The 17210-nt window shown below is 37.9% G+C and overlaps 1 protein-coding gene across 1 annotated transcript in view; it reads right to left on the reverse strand.

Annotated features, from left to right (window-relative positions):
* Positions 1-15199, reverse strand: part of fgfrl1 (fibroblast growth factor receptor-like 1) — an 85290-nt gene extending 70091 nt beyond the window's left edge. The window contains exon 1 of the mRNA XM_015373290.1: positions 15095-15199. Within this exon, the coding sequence (XP_015228776.1) occupies positions 15095-15155 (61 nt within the window). The 5' untranslated portion in view covers positions 15156-15199. The remainder of the gene's footprint in view (positions 1-15094) is intronic.
* Positions 15200-17210: the final 2011 nt, after the last annotated feature.

The following is a 17210-nucleotide window of genomic DNA, read 5'->3' on the forward strand; positions in this document are numbered from 1 at the left end:
TTTTTAATTTGTTTAAAAAAATATTTTCTCAACATTTCTTTAACTTTGTCACTTTATTTATGGGTAAATGAAAACTGAACAAAACAATCAGCCGATAAAAACAGTTTAGCTCTTAATGAAAGGAGTGGATCCTGAGTGAAGACAAATAGAAATGATTCTTGCACAGTAAACCTCTGTCTCTGTCAGGCTGATGTTTACATCACTGCTGATTGGGGCTGATGTTGATGATTATCCACCATATGGGACTAAACACCAAACGTACAGTTTTCCACTGCTGGTAAATCCACATGTAAGTCGGGGTTTAAGCAGAATTATTTATCTGTCTGTATGACTTGATTGAATTTTCTTGAGATGACTTGTGTTGTTTATTGCTGTTATATATAAACTTAGCTGGATCTAATTATCGATGCACCACAGCTGTTATACATGTACAACCCAGGTGACCACCTCTGTGGTTGCCTTAAGTGTTTCATTATCTGCTTTTGCTGTTTGAGTCATTTACTCCTTATCTGAACTTGATGCTGAGTGAGAGGCGTCCAGCGCTACAGGAAAAGAGGAGGCTGTGTCTCTTCTTCCTCCTGTACTTCCTCCTTCTCTTCATTGCATTTTCTCCACCTCCTCCACCTGTGGGTTTTCTGGTTCACTGAGTGGGGAGTCAAGCATTCCAAGCATGCACATAACACACACACACACACACACACACACACACACACACACACACACACACACACACAAACGTGTGCCCCCCTCCCACATTCCACACCAATCTTCAGCCGTGACTAAGTCCATTTGTTCAGCTCTGATCACTGTCTTAGTCTCCTGTGTGTTTGGGTGTGAGACATGGTAATCAGGACTTCCTTTACACATCACTTCATCTAAAAATCTCCAGAAAGGCTCAAATAAAAAAAAAGATGCAACAGCAGAAAAAGATTCCAGAAATTACTGGAAATACTTATACTTTTTTTATTTTCATCAACTGAGTCGTTATAGTTATAGAACAGAAGAATAGAAAGAGTTCTGCGTTTAAATGGCAGGGGTTTACAAAGCTATACAAAAACTTAAACATAAATTGGTTTGGTTTTGTTTATATACAAGACAACTGGATCTAATTGATAAAACCACCAGTTCTGCTCTCTGGCAGAATACCTTGAGGGTTGTCTGACCATCAGTTTATCACCTCGGGTCAGAAAGCGGGACAATGATCCAGAGTACACCTTAAGACACACCAAGGCTTTGGAGGGGTCTAGTCAAAGTCCAAAGAGTGTTTATAGTTAATGATTTATGGTGTTTATGGTCCATACCAAACCCCAGTGTAATCAAATTATGATAGTTCTGCTTTTCCTTGGTATTTTCTTAGATTATTTTTGCCCAATATCAAAACTGGTTCAATGGGGATCTGACACCAGTTGCTGCTGGTTCTGATTACAGATCGACCAACACTGATTTTTTTTAAGTCCGGTCATGTTCAGAATTCAAACTTCTGAAAGTACTTTAAATATGAAATTATTATATACTGTTCAATAATTGATAAGTCATTTTAATTAACAGTAGTTTCATTTGAATGTGCTTAACCGGAGGCATCCATGTTTGTCAAAGAACACTACTGCCATGTACCGGTTTGTGATGTCACACTGCTGTATCGGCTGTTAAAACAAGTCCCAATGCTTTATCTGGCGTTTGTCACAATGCGCTATTATCCAAGTCATTTTGAAAACATTCTTCTTTGAAATGTTGGCAACTTAATTCGCGGGACAATGAAGTTTCAGAATTACTTTCAGTGTCAGCTGTATTCTCTACACAGTAAATATACATAAATAAAAGCAGTCCTGGAACTTTCTCCTCTGTTGGTTTGTGGATTGTGCTTTAGTATTTGTAGACTGTTTTTCAGTTTGTTATTGTTCAACTTGTATATTTAACAATCAAGTTTCACCATTTGCAGTACGTTTGAGTTACACTTTCTAATTGTTTGAATTAACCTATTAAACATAATACTGTACCTAAAAATCATCTCTTGTCTTCCTCCTGTCGAGCACACATACTTCCCTCAATCAGGAAAAAGCAGTGTTGTAACAAAGACAAAAAGTTTGCTGCATTCCACCTCAAAATACAGGAAATAGCGCTTCAAAGAGTTTAAATTTCAACAACAGCGCGACCCACTAAAGGGCGGATCATACTTCTGCAACCGCACACAACAAATGTCACTTGCGTCTGGTTGCGAACCAGTTTTGCTGGTATGCTTCTGCAACTTCGGTCTGAATTTCGAGGGACGCACAGTTTCCCACCAAAGCGCAAGAGGGACCCTATTCGAGAACTCGCGAGAATATTCGCCGGATGGTCACGAGAACTTCCTCGGCGGCGCCGGCGGGAGTCTTTATTTTCCAAAACAACATATCTGAGGCATCGTACAAGTGGTTGTACTTCCAAACCTCCTCAATCAGCCTTTGGTCATGGTTATCCATTGTTGTTATTGCTCCTTGGTTTTTAAAAATGGTGCGCCGCGGCACCGAATCGAGAAGGACGACCACACAGACAGCCGGAAAGGCATACCAAGGACCAATCACAGCTGCTTTTTGTCTGCGCACTTCCGCTTGGGGCTCGCGTGGGTTTGCGACCTTCCGACATGTAGTCAGGATTTTTTTGAGGTGTGCGACGAAGGTTGCAGAACCTCTGAGCGGAGGGCGTGGTCGCGCACAGAGACAGATTTGGCGGTTGTGGAGACTATGAGCGGAGACTATTGGCCTTAAGCAGGGGTAAGCATCGTCAGGAGTATTTCTGACACCTAATAACACCACAGTAGCCACAAAAGACATATTGACCCCTCAATGCTGCTTATAGAATCACCGCTGGTGCTGTGTTTCATGTAAAAACATTAAAAAGTCAGATACAGTAGATCAGATTTGAGCAGATCTGACCCTAAAATGAAGTTTGCTCCAACTATAAAGTTGATTGATGAGAGTATCAAGACTGATGAGAATAACCACAGAAACAGCCTAATCAAGAATCCAACTATGTTAACATTAAGTCGCTATCTAGATGATTTCTCTTGATTTATTCCTCCGCAGAGGCCAGTAAAAGGAAAACATTGCAGTTACTGATCTCTTATATCCTCTTATGTTTGTTCCTGCTTCACCAACAACACTTGTGGTCTCAATATATGTTTGTCTGACACGCTTGAGAGAGGAACTAGAAAATACTGAAATAGTCCACAGAGTATAAGGAAATAATGTTGCAGGCCAGGGATTTTAAACCTTTGATTCTGGAACCCCTGTGGTGTTTCCCACCATCAGAAACATGCAGATCACCACTAAAGATCTGCTCAGCGTCTTGGTGATGTTTTCACAGAAACTCTTCCCAGGACCTTTTTTCTTAAAATGAGGCTGAAGTTTCTTCTTCTCTTTAGTTTTCAAGCTGCCATCTATAGCTAATTTAAATAATTAAGATTAATGTATTTTTATTCAAATGGAGCTGTAAGTAAAAGCTCTTCATTATTTTATTTACTGGTAAATAAAATATAACAAGGAAGGATTCTGTTGAAAACAATAATTAATTAAATAATTGTTTCAATACTACTTGGCCAAATATAAATCCATTTTATATGCATAAAATACCTTTAGACTTCTAGAATAGAAATTGTTTCTGAAACAGAAGCAAAGACATGATATTTTTTCAACTTGTACTTTTGTCTTTAAATCTATCTAAAGAACCATAGAGGTAAAGTGCTTTTTAAAACCAGTTCCTTGATCTTATGAAACCATTTGACTCATCATCCCTATGCAACATAAAAAAAAAAAAAATTACTGTAAAAGAAATGAGGATATTCTTCATTTAAAGGGACTCAGTTCTCTCTCATCATATTGTTGATTTTCTTATCTTTCACATTCTTACTTTAATAAATAAGTTTCATTCCTCTTTTGTTTTTGCATTGGAATGCTTTGTGAAGTTATAAACTTAACTAAAAAGGGCTAAAACAATCAATCAAATTCATAATCTATTAAAATAACTGTTAACTAATTTAGTATTAGAATCCTCTTTAACTGAAGAATAAAGTTCTATTTCCAGATTATTATGACATCTCTCTAAGACCCATTGCTTAAAACAAAACAAACCCTGAAACATCAGAGGCCGTCTGAAAATAAATCACCTTCTTCAATGGAAGTAAAACTCCAAAAGTAAACCTTCAAATCTTTTTCTACCCCCACTTTCCATCCAACTGCCTCCTCTGAAGCGCAGACAGCTCAGCAGTTAAACCCCAGAAAGCATAAGTCTACTAAGTACCTTTGTTAATTGCATGTAAAGAATAGGCCTGTTGTGTCTCAATGTGTCGATGGTGCCAGCACAACACAGGGATTACCTCTGGATAATAAGTATGCTGAACTGGCCAGTATGAAGGGTCATGTAGTGGGGAATGATTAATACAGCTTACCGGTCTGTAGGACTTTCTGAGACGTTAGCACACTGTGGGATTAAGGTCCCTGGTTTCAGTGTAGCTGAACCAGGATCTGTTTTCAGAATCTTTTACAGATCCTGGTCAATGTTTGGCTTCTTGCTTTGGGAAAAAATGCAGCACTTGTCAGCCATACCTCTGTTGCTTTTCAATTTATTAACAATAATCAACTAAGAGTATATTTTGGCTGAAACTAAAGTCCTGAAATCGTTGGACCACAATGTGTTAGATATAAACTCCTGGGTTCAGACATTTTTACAGCCCATTTCTCACCGCCTCACCTCAGAGCGAAGCCTCAGGTCAAACCATGGCAGCAGCCTAAAGCCTTTAAGGACAGCCGAACCAGGCTGGCTTATTTCAAAGCACATATCTCCAGTCTGGGGGTCCGAGGCTTTGACTTCACAGTTAAGAAAAGAAGCAAGGAGATATAAACTGGTAATCATCAGATTTATAGCCTGGTTCATCGGGATTGGTGAATGGCCGGTTTAGAAACTGAAAACCCTGTTTTTTTTCAATCAGTGGATACACTGTAGAGTAAATTTTCCTAAAGCAAGCAGAAAAGCATTATTTTGGTGTTGAAAATGGAAGAAATGGAAGAAGTAAAAGAAGTGGAGTTAAAGGCCACTACATAGTTTAATCGTTTTAAAAAAAAACTGGAAAAATTACCTTGTATGACCACCAATCAAAGTCCCAATTCAATACTGATATCAGTAATCAGTTGATATTAACCAAAGCAAAAATTTGGAGTGCATGCACCTAAAATCTCTAATATAAACTTGCTGCTTGGCTTGGTGAAAGTTTCTATGACCCTTTGACTTAGTACACAGGAGTATGTTGTTCTCATAGCTATTGCTGCCTATTAGTGTTCCCTGTTAAAGTCATACAACTTTACAGTGATGTTTTTAATCCAGATGTTACAGCATTCATAAACACATTCATGCTTCTGGGGATTAAAATCAATGACCAGGTTCTACATGTAAATCAACATATTCAGGCTATTTAATATCACCTGCTGGAAATAATGGACCAAACTATAATGTGACGAAATTAGTGACGGTTTGCCTTGATTTACACTTTCTAAAAGACTTGGGGGAAAAAAAATCTAAATCAGCTGATTTTTAATCCAAACTAGACTGTTTTCCAGTGAGATTAGATCCTTTATAGACATAAAGGAAGGCACCGTATGTCTACATTCGGCTTGGATTCCACACAGGCAGGGAAAAAAAAAATAGCAGCGAGTCGACAGAAAGGTATACGTTTGGTTTTAGTGTGGCTGTGATGGTCCCCACCCCCACATTTCTCACACTACTCTAACCCCCCACCCCGGGCCAGAGTATGGATTCCACATGGACAGCTGGTGTGCCAGCTTTCAGGTCCTCTGGTCCGTTTGCTCGTATTGCTTTGGGATTTCTTACTTTGCTTTATTCTGAAACCTTGAAAAAGGAACTGAGTGGTTTTTGGAAACATTCAGCAGATATTATTTACAATGTTCATGAACGACATTAATAATGAAGCCTTAATGGCAACTGTTGCATGTTGAAAACCGCTTTGTCAGCCTCATCTGGTGCTTTTCTGCATATTTCACACCCAGGCTTCCCAAATGTTACCTACAGCTGCTCAAAGCGGCTTATAAGTGGACAATTTTCATTAAAGGGACACCGTTCATGAGGAAGGAGCTGGGACTAAGCCTTAAGTTTCTTAATATTTTTTAACCAGATTCAGGAGGTTTTGAGAGTAAAGCTAAATTTGTGGGAATAAATTAATTTCGATGTAGCTCACTGCAGATCTGTAGCACAGGCCTTGTAGTTTTCTTAGTGTAATAACACCTGTATTTATAGCAGTAAAAAAGGGAATGGCAAACGATAATTATTTGGACACAATTCAAACATTTAATGATATAAAAATAGGAATATTTAGAAAACAGTTCAAGACTTTTTTTCTATTTAACAGTTTATTTAGGAACAAAATAAACATAACTTATTGTCAAACTGTTGCAGCTAAACTAGCCCCAATATTAAAAGAACGCTTCATGCTGGAAATATCAAAATAAAAGAACTTCCTGTTCCAATTTGTTTTAATGAAAACCCTGTATTTGAACATGTTGACTATTTAGAATCATTATCATAATTTATTCAGCTCAGAAAAAGGAAAAAAACATTTTAACACAATAAACAATAGAGAGAACTAATAGAAGACAGGAATAACAGAAATAAAATAAAAAACAGGCTGTAATCTTTCTGATATTTTACTTAATGGCCAGATGCCATGTAAATATTTTTAGCTGGGTAAATATTCAGCATATTATGAACTTTAATGGTAAAAATGTTTTAATTAATCAACAGATAAAAATATCAGGTAATTCAGATGAAGAATATTTTGGAAAAAAAAACAAAAAAACTGCAGCATTAGAGCTCAAGCAGAGCAAAGGTGAAGAAAAAAAAACTACACAGCAACCAGGGACAGGGAACAATTTATGTCAAAAAATACATGTAATCCTGTTAAAATGGTCAAAAATAAATGATCAAGCATAGAAACACAAAAATATTTTTTGCAAATTTTAAGATTTTTAATTTTATTACATCACATATTCCCATTTACTTTTCTAAAGATAATTCTAACTAAGGTTGAAATGAATTGGATTAATTGTGATTAATTGATTATTGAAATAATCTTCAACTAAATTAGTAATCAATTAATCATTAATCAGAGTATAGAGACTGTAAAAGATGTCTTTAGCTGACAGAGCAACCTCCCTTGAGCAGCAATTATACCATATATTTAAAAAAAATATATATTATGTGAGCATTTTACATTTAAGATTTTGAAACATCTTTTTCATCTGTCAATATGCTCTATCCAGAACTCCTTAAGTGGCAGAGTTAAGTTTCACCTGGTTTAATTTTGAAAAATCATTCTTTAAGGAACCTTTGGTAATCCGATTATGAATTGATTAATATAAAAAATAATCAACACATAATCGAGTTGCAAAATAAGCATTAGTTGAAGCCCCAAATCTAAAACAAAGCTATTAAACCAACTTTACACGATGCATATTCCTTTTTATTATAACGCTTATTTATTTGATATAAATAATCATCAGGTTTATGTATTTAGTAATAAGGTAAAGCGGAATTAGTCATGTAATAAAGTTACATGAATCTTAAAATTTGGGTGAAATATTTTAAGTGAGTGCTACAGGAGGAAAGAGTCACAGCATCTGTGGAGCTTCAATTTTTACCAAAACCAGAGACCCTGAAAGCTGAGCTCCACCTCCATAGACAAAACCTGAAGAACTGCAATAAACGGTGCAGAACAAATACGACTCAACAGTCCTCATAATGGGCAAGAATTCATTTTTTTCTGCTTGTGAATTTCAGGTTCGGTTCTGCTGACTTTAAAAAAACAACAAAACAACCCCCCCCCCACCCCCCCCCCAAAAAAAAAAAAAACAGGGGAAACGAGAAACAGAGTGAAAGCAGCTTGTTTTGGTCCAGTGGGGTTCCTGGTGTGTTATTTCAATCCCCTCTGGTGCCGGCATGTGCTTTCTCTGACCCTACTTTACAAACACATGCCAGCACAGTGAGCACACACACTCACTGTGTGTGTGTGCATAAACCCCTCCCTGATCCGCGTCCTGCCCTCTGACCCGCTGAACCACAGCGTTGACCAAGCAGACCCCAACCCCACTGAGACCACAATAAGGCAGCGTGGCGCCACAGCCCACTCAGCACCGGCGGTGCAGCGGAGGAACACAGGGAGGGAGACGAAAGGAGCAAGGTCAAATATAGAGGGAAAAATCTCTGCAAGGACACATGCAACCATAAGAGGAAAAATCCAAATAATCGGAACATGTCAGGTCTGCTAGCGACACACGATCTGGAAGAAATAAAGCAGAAACATGTCTGAAACCAAACATGAAAGGCAAGCCGCTCTGAACAAGTACGCTCCAGAGTGATGATTTCTATTTCTGAATGTTGATGCATCCTTCAGGTTTTTTTTACCAGGAAAAACAGATTTTCCAAATTTGTTGATTTTTATTCTAAGAAAATTAACCAATAAAGAAGGAAAAATGTGGAATGTGTTTACACTTTCCTCTGGCATCTAATTAACTCGACAAGAGATCCAAAATTTTTTCAGCATCTCTTCTGTTGATTAGAGAATAAAAACGGGCAAACTGACTGGTGCTTCACTAAATATTTCCAAGGATAAAATGAAGGTTTAACTGAGTTGAAGAGGTTAAAGCCATTGTATTCTTGTTTGCTTCTTTCACACAGCCTCCTCCTTCTATCTTATCTGCTCCCATTGCTTTTCTTTCTGCTTCCCCCCCTCTGCAAACATCAGCCTAACATGCTGTCAACCCCCGCAGAGGCCGACCAGGCATACCCCTAATACCCCACCATTAGCAAAGTCAAAGCAAACACAGACTTTATCTAAATGGTGCCTAATAGGTGTTAGCATTAACAGACCCCATAAAACTCTGAGCGACCGAATGGCGGTTGTAAAAGAAGCAAAACACCCAGCTGAGCAGGAAGAATTTGACAGAGAATCGAGGTTCTCTGTCTGTTTAAATCACTGCAACCTAAAGATACACAGTGACTGTATGTAGAGGCAGCTGGAGCAGAGAGCAACCTGAAATCCACCACATGCAGTTGGGCCAGACTGCATTCCCACACCTGAAGCACAGTGAAAGAACATTTGGCCAGACGGTAGGATTTAACAAGAGGAACCAACCGAGTCAAAGTGGATGTCACTGCAGCCCCCCTCTTATTTAACTGACTATAACCTGATGACTAAAGAAGCGACCAATGTCTCCAAACGCATGGATGGATAATAAATTCCACCCAAACAAGAGATACTGAGCTCCACAGCCTGTTTTTTCTAAGCAGCAGCCTGCAGCTGCAGAAAAATCTGCTCCTAAACCTTGAGGAGGCCTGATGAACACTAAAACCAGGTCATTTCATTGTTAACAGCATGTCGTAGGCAATTTACAGCAGCAAGCTGCTGATGAGTCCCAGTTTGTTTACCATGAAGTCATTTGTTTGAAGCATCTGTCTGTGGTATGTTCTGGTTCACCCAGAGGAGTCAGGATGTTCCCCACCACCATCTCCTCCAGTTCTCACACAGACGGCATCACTCCGCTGACATGAGTCATCTTCTCTACAGCGAGAAGAGTTATTTACCCTACAGAAGCCGCCATTAGGCAAAGAGATATAAAACACGAAGCAGAGAATGATCGTTTTGATTCGGTGGACACAAATTAAACGTATTTATAAAATAAGCAGTACACTAGAGGGTGGCAAATGCTTCCAAAATGTTAGGTGATATGATAGGAAGAAGCGTCAGCTGGTATCAGCTGGAGCTGATGTTAAAATGTTGTTGGCAATGTAACAGCAAGGTCTTGGGTTCTAATCCCTGCATGGCTTCTCTCCTGCTTCCTCCAACAATCCGAACATTTCATTATCAGGTTTCCTGTGATGGACTGGTGACCTGTCCACTGTGGACTCCACCTCTCACCAAATCACTGGTGCAAAGAATAATAAGATACATGGAGTTCTTTCTAGTGAATAAGCTATTAAAAGTCGTACTTAATAATGTGGCCAGTGGGTTTATTACTGGCATAAAGAGCATTAATGAATGGCACCAAAAACATCTTATCCAAATATTTTATCCGACATTATGCTGATGGTTTGATTTTTTTTACTTAAAACAGTGAAACTGTTCGCAATAATTCATTCACCCATAGTTTAGAAAGTACGCATCATCAATATGTTTTAAGCAGTGTGTAGCACTATTGGCCTGCACTAAAAATGTCCTGGAATCCAGGCCTAATCAGACTCCTCCCAGAAACGACCTGTTCGAGATGTAGCCAACTGACAGATAATAGATGGATGGAAAAATGTTCAACAGCTACAATATAAGTAAAACCATCAGCGTTTTATTGTTGGGGTTTATTGCTTTGATCATATTACTAATTATTATTTGAAGTAGTTTCCCCCTTATTTCCAGTAAATTGTAGATCATTGGTAGATCCAACCCTGGTTGCAGCCTCCCTCTTTTGCTATGAGCATTCACCTCCTTGTCCAAAGGTCTCTTAGCTATGTTATAATCTTTTCCTACATCTCACTGTTGATGTTTCTATGCTCTTAACATTGAAAAGTAACACGTAAAAGCGGTAGGGAGTTATTCAAATCTGCCTAAGTTATATGAATGAGCAGCGACCTCGGATTGTAAACCTGCAGGCTCTGTGTTTGGGGCTGTTTACACTCCTCTCTGGCTCTTTGTATGTTTGTTGCATTGCTGTGAAAGAGGATGCTTTTTTAATGTGCTGTTTGTCTGTCTGCACTGGTTCTAACAATAGATGAACTTTGTGTTGTTGGCCAGATATTGGGTGGTCTTCAGAGCGGGATCACCTGGAAACTGTTTAAACTCTACAGACCATCAGGAAGAAGCATTCAGGACCAGGAGGCCACAGAGTTTATGGGTTTGGTCTTTGCTTCTGAATCATATTACATCAGAAATTCCTCATGTCCATCAATGCAGGCACACAAATCCACCAGGTATCCTCAGATTTAGTAAAAATTAGAGATATTCCTTCTTCCTTGGAAACCACCACTCTACTATCAGGTTTTTTATGAAGTCAAAAGGCAAAGCAAGATCAATGCAACAATCTTCCAGGACATTTTTATTTAATGTTTTCTTCTGGTGACATGTTTTTACGCCACAATGATGCAAAAAGGGCCCCAAACAACAACTGAGAGCAGATCCTGTTTAAAAAGATCTTTATCAAAAATCCTTTTATTTATTGCTCTGATGTAGTATCATATGTATTAAAACTGAATGTTTAGTTTTATTTAGAAACATAATTTGCAGGAATCATCCCCTCAACTCCATCCTTAATAGACAAGTTTAATCATTTTCATAATTTATTAAACATATAAGCCGTTTCATGATTTTCTAAGTTATTAAAAAGATTTTAATTCATAGAAAAAAAATATGGTTTCAGCAAATGAAGACCTCTGTCCCAGAAAACTTCTTTAATCCTGCCTGAAGTGTATTAAACCTTCTCTGAAACATACAGTAACATCATTGAGATAAACAGTGTTCTGCCCCCAGCTCTATGAATGACCCCTGTGGTCAGTCCATCTAACGGGGAAACCGTTAATCTCTCAGCTGCACTGGATCAGCTCCACAGACACACCTGCTACCATCATGGCGTAGACGTTGTGTTTTATCTCCACCTCTCCACACTCTTTTTTTCTCTCATGAAACAAAGCAGCACCACAGAAAGGATAAAAATTATAGATTAATTTCACCTCTCAAACTCTTCACTGTCATTGTAGAAGGATTGTTAACTTCCCCAGATTTATAGATGAGCGAGCGTTTTGCAGCCTGCAGGGAACTGCCTGGTAAACGAGGCCAAGCTTTAAATGGTTCATTGCACTCTGTGATGTTTTGCATATGATCGTTTATTGTTCATCCAGCTCCCTGAGTGAATATGATCCGCGTTCATAAACACTTCGCTGCAGCATTTACTGAAAGTGGAACAAACCAGAAAGGGAGACTCGCTGACGATTTGCTCAGCAATCATCTTTCATCAGTTTGTTGATTCCTGATGCATAAATATTGTGCCCAAATAATGAAATTCCTTTACTGTATTACAGTAAATAGCAGAAAAATGCGGTTTGATGAATTGTAAAGTCAAGCAATAAGAGGTTCTAATAAATGTGCTGCTGACCAGAATCAGCTGTCTGAGCCAGACTGGTGATCGGCCGAACGGAAGCTAAAAGATCCATTAAAAAGTTGCTCTATGTATTAAGAGAGGGATCAATGATTTAACACGTTTACAGATGTGGGCATAACAAAGCAAGACTGGATCTCTATTTGAAAGAAATAAATGAGTAAAATAATTTTATATGCATAAATACATTTTTTGCATTGTAGTAAATCCATGATTTTCACTATGGCTCTGATTAAAGCACCATAACTGGTTTCAGTTTTATGATTACAGTTAAATATTTGCACGACTTTGGTCACAAGGAATGTACATCAGCTGTGAGAAATAATGCTTTAGTGTTTATGCAGAATCTGAAGGCCAGATGCCACTAATATGATAACAATTTTATACGGAAATGCCTAAAATCGGTTCAGTGTTGGAATCTCAGGGAGGTGTACCTGGTGCATGATGGAGGAATCCCTTTTACAGCTTCAGGTCGCTGAATGCACTTCTGTTTCAAAGATGCTCTTTTTTTCAAAATTAAAAAACAGAAAATGTAAAAATAACCTTTTTTGTTTAAGTTCCTACATTTAGCACAGCTCATTTCTAAACAAGCAGCGTTTGTGGAGATGAAGTCTAAGTAAGATGCTAAAAAGGCATTTGGCTAAAGTTGCTGCATCCAACATAAACCTCTAAATAAGCTCCAGATTAAAGTAACCATGGTGTTTTGTATTTTTTTTATGAAAAGGCTTAGAGGAATCTGTGTTTTCTTATGGATCAATCAGCTCTTTTTCCTCTGATGCTTCACCTTGAAATATGACTTTTTCATGTTAGAATGTCTGTGTTGGGCTTTTGATTAAAACTTGTGATAAAATCAGCGTCAGAGGGCCTTGGCTTTTTTCTGTGTAAGCTCTTTTTTCAAATCAGAAAAGCCACAGTAGAATAAATTTGGTCCTCCTCCTGGATTTGATTGTTTCCTAGAAGGGCGCTAACATTAGCCCACCTTGCTTTCATCAACGTTGCCTCTATAGCTACAATCAGGGCCTCAACCTGCAGGCACTCACTTATTGCTGCTGCTTGTGTAACGTTTTATCTGTTGTTTAAGTTACCAGGAAACATTTGCACATAAACCATGGCAACTGCTAATTTTGCTACAGCTACCCACATACAGTAGAAGTTAGATTCTTGTGGAAATAGGGGTAAATTATTATTCACCTCCTAAAAATGCTTCAGCATAAATTTGAAGATGTTTTCAGGATATTGATTATGTTTAAATGCCAGGTTATGGTTCCTTTAATTAAACTGAACCGAGCAGGAAATCCTACAGGCCAAGAAAACGATGCAGTATCAGCATAAAATGACAGTAAAACATAAAGAAAATTGTTTTATTTAAATCTGTCTGCTGATTCACAGTTGATTTGTGAAGGAAACCAGGGTCGGCCATCTCTCCCCTCATTCATTCCTTCATTTCATCCTTTCCTAACCCCAGTCTCCCTCATTCTCATCACCTTCTAACTTTATTCTGCCTTATCCCTCGCCTTGTATCTCTCCCTGGTCTCGCTGACACACAGCAGGCAGAGGGGGATGAAATGCTGCGGCATTGTACACCAAACATCCCTAATAGGCTAATCTAATCTCATCTCTTTGCGGTCCATGGCCCTGTGTTTACTTTCTGCCCCGTGTCTGCGCGCTGGCTGTGCCTCGCCTCGCTGAATGCAGCTTTGTTCCTGCAAAAAAAAAAAAAAATCTCATCCTCAGCGTGATCTCTGTAGCGGGCGCCAACTCCACGACTGTCTGCTCATAAAGCCTGCAGGCTGAAGCTCACTCTCATCCATCAGATGCCTGTCTAGGTGCTGCTTCATCTCTTTCTTTTTAGTTTGGAGGTAGACAAAAGCACCAGAAGGAGCATCAACACAGAAAACAAAGGTTTGCAGCTCTGCATGTCAGGAGGTAAATAAAGATTAATGTTCAGTCAATTTCCAGCTACAAGTGGGTATTATGTTATTATTAAAAATATGACGGCATATTTTTTTCCCCACTTTTTATAAAGAAAAACAAAACAAAAAAAGCAATTTTGCTTTTTGCTCTACAACTACGACCTTCAATCTGGAGCAGCTGGTAGAAACCAGATCTCCACTCAGTCCCAGGCTCTGGAGCCAAACTTTGAGACTTTAATCTGACTATCAGGGAGAACGAGCTGCTTTGCAAAACTGAAGGACAGGAAAACTGAAGGAGGTGAGCATAGAAACAGTCAGAACCTTCTCTATAAACAATAAGACTAAACAAAAATCTAAATAATTTCCACTTACGACCTAAAAAGCTTCCAATCAAACAGCTCATGTAGAAAAACAACCCAGATTCAAAAACACTGAATAAATCATTGGATGTTTTTTGTAAAACTTTGACTTTTTACGAGACAGAAACCTACAGACGCTGATCAGGTCCATCACCTAAAAGCCAAACTCCACAGCGCTCCTTCTTTACTAATTCCACTCCGTTTGTCAGAACTCATATTTTCCATCAAGAAAGAATCAGATGATTAAAGACGAGAGCAATCAGCAGCCATGCCTTTAGTTCACAGGAAGCGCACACATTCCCTGCATTTTCTATCTGTTGGTAACGTGTCTTTTATGCTTAAATTGATACTTACATAACATTTGTTATAATTCTGTCACTTTTATCATGTAAATGGGGGAAGATAAATCATTATTGGTTAAAAAAAAAATCTGCAGCATTTGAGCATGATGATTGTTCTGCTCTAAACCTCTAGGATTTAATTCCTACAGATCATTCAAACCTCTACCAACTGAAAGGACTCCATTCTCATATATTAATACACCAATATTATCAAAATATCCAACCAGTTTGAAATGAATAGAGGAGAAGGACTTATGCTAGGATTTAATCTACTGTTTTTTGGGTCTTCTGGGACTCACCTCTGGCAGCCATGGACATCATGATCAACTCCAGTAGCAGACAAATCCACAAAAACTCCATTTAGGATATATATATATATTTTTTTTTATGGAGAAAGAATCACCCTGGAAGAAAATAAAAACAAAAGGTTGATACTTCTGCAGATTGATGATCTCCCTTTTTTATACCCTGATTTGATTCTGATCTCAGTATATCTGAACTTAAAACTAATTTTCTGAATTTCGCACAGAAACCCTGATGGTAAAACATTTTTCATACTCCTATAATTTGAAATGCTTTCTATCAGGTTTTCCCCTCCCCACGCATCTTTGCATTTACTTAAGAATATTTAGTTTAACACAACTGTGTCATGTTAGGATGGAGGTATCTGTGTCTGTTCAGCTGCAGGCTGCAGACTAGTTAAACTGATTAACCAGCCAAGATGGATTTCAGCTTCTTCTGTTACTGTATGAAAGGTAAATGTGTTATAGCCAAGAGTAATACTGTAAATAAGCAGCATTAATTCTGCACCTGGAAGCAAGAAAAGCAACCTAAGTGCTTTTAGTTGCATTTTTTGGGAACACACTGAAGCCAGAAAATATCACTGATCCACAAAGATCTAGTGCATCTTTATTCAGCCTCTTTTAAAGTATGTGGAAAGAAAATTAAGGTTTTAAATATCTTGTAAATAATTTCCAGAATGCATCAGAACACAGTGGTGGGCCGGACTGTACTGGCAGAGATATTAGAGACAAGAATCTGACCAGATGTTCCCGAGCTTTCCATTGGAGATTTATTTTCTCCACCTGTCCACATGTCTCTCCTTACAGTAGCCACTTTCAGTCTTTCTGGGACATAAATTGTCCCTTATAGGAGATTTGGTTTCTGTGCCTCTCAAGCTGGAGTTTTACCAGCATCTGTTATTCTCAGTGTCTCACTGTGAAGGAGAACCCGTAATATTATTATTATTATTATTATTATTATTATTATTATTATTATTATTATTATTATTATTATTATTATTATTGTTGTTGGTTTAAATGATAATAATACTAATAATAATAATAATAATAATAATAATAATAATAATAATAATAATAATAATAATAATATGACGATCTCAGTTTGTGGATTAAAATGAGCAGTTTGTCAAAAAAAAAAAATCAGAAAATTAAAAAAAGTGCTGATTAAAAGATAATTTTTTTTTATGAAAATGCAGGAAAACCTGAAAAGTTGATATAAAAAAATGTATTGATATAAACTAACTTTATTTACTAAGTGAATCAGAGAATGTCAAATAAAGATTAGAGATAATTATGAGAAATGTACACCTGCTTTGAAGATTCTTCTAAGGAAAAATGTTTTTTTAAGTAAAGTCAGACTTACAGTAAATAAAGATCCTTAGACTGCTACCATCAGTAAGGCAGGAGGTTCTCTAGGGTCTGAAAATGAAACAAGGTCCAAAATGTTTGTCCAGAAGGAGAATGATGCGCGTCCGTTAGAAATAAAAAAGAAAACAATGAAGCAAACAGCAGAAAAAGTGTCAAGCAGCCAACATGTGCGTCTGCAGAGTTTCTGAATGACAGTCTGTGAGCAGAGCGCCCACTGATAGGAGCAGAAAACACACCGAACCATAAAATAGAACCACTCTTCATGTATCCATGGACCAAACACCTGAACTGCAGACCTAAACAGCCTCCAGCGACTTTCCACCGTCGAAATCTTTGCCGTAGGCGAAAAAACAAAAGTGAGTAGAGAGGAAACTCTCAGCCTGAAACTTTCCACCAATCAGAGCGCAGCCCAATCAGCGAGCGGGCCAATCACAGTGCACGAAGATGCCCAGCGATTTTACTTGGGGCTGATGAGTAAAAAAGAATTAATTTAAATTAATATTAATGATTTAGATATGAACAGCAGGGTGAGCTCTGCACACAGGAAAGAGGCTGTTATTGACGACATAAGAAACTTAAAAAGATACATCATCATCATTATGTATAATAGTTATAACAAGGGTGTACTGCGTTTAGTAAAAGTTAAAGGTTTTAAGTGGGATTAGAGTTATTCTATATAATACATTTGTAAATGATGTGTTATTATCTGTTTTTCATTACATCCAGTGGATAATTGAACAGCTTG

Source organism: Cyprinodon variegatus, unplaced genomic scaffold (assembly GCF_000732505.1).
Source record: "Cyprinodon variegatus isolate N-32 unplaced genomic scaffold, C_variegatus-1.0 Scaffold84, whole genome shotgun sequence".
Taxonomy (NCBI): Eukaryota; Metazoa; Chordata; class Actinopteri; order Cyprinodontiformes; family Cyprinodontidae; genus Cyprinodon; species Cyprinodon variegatus.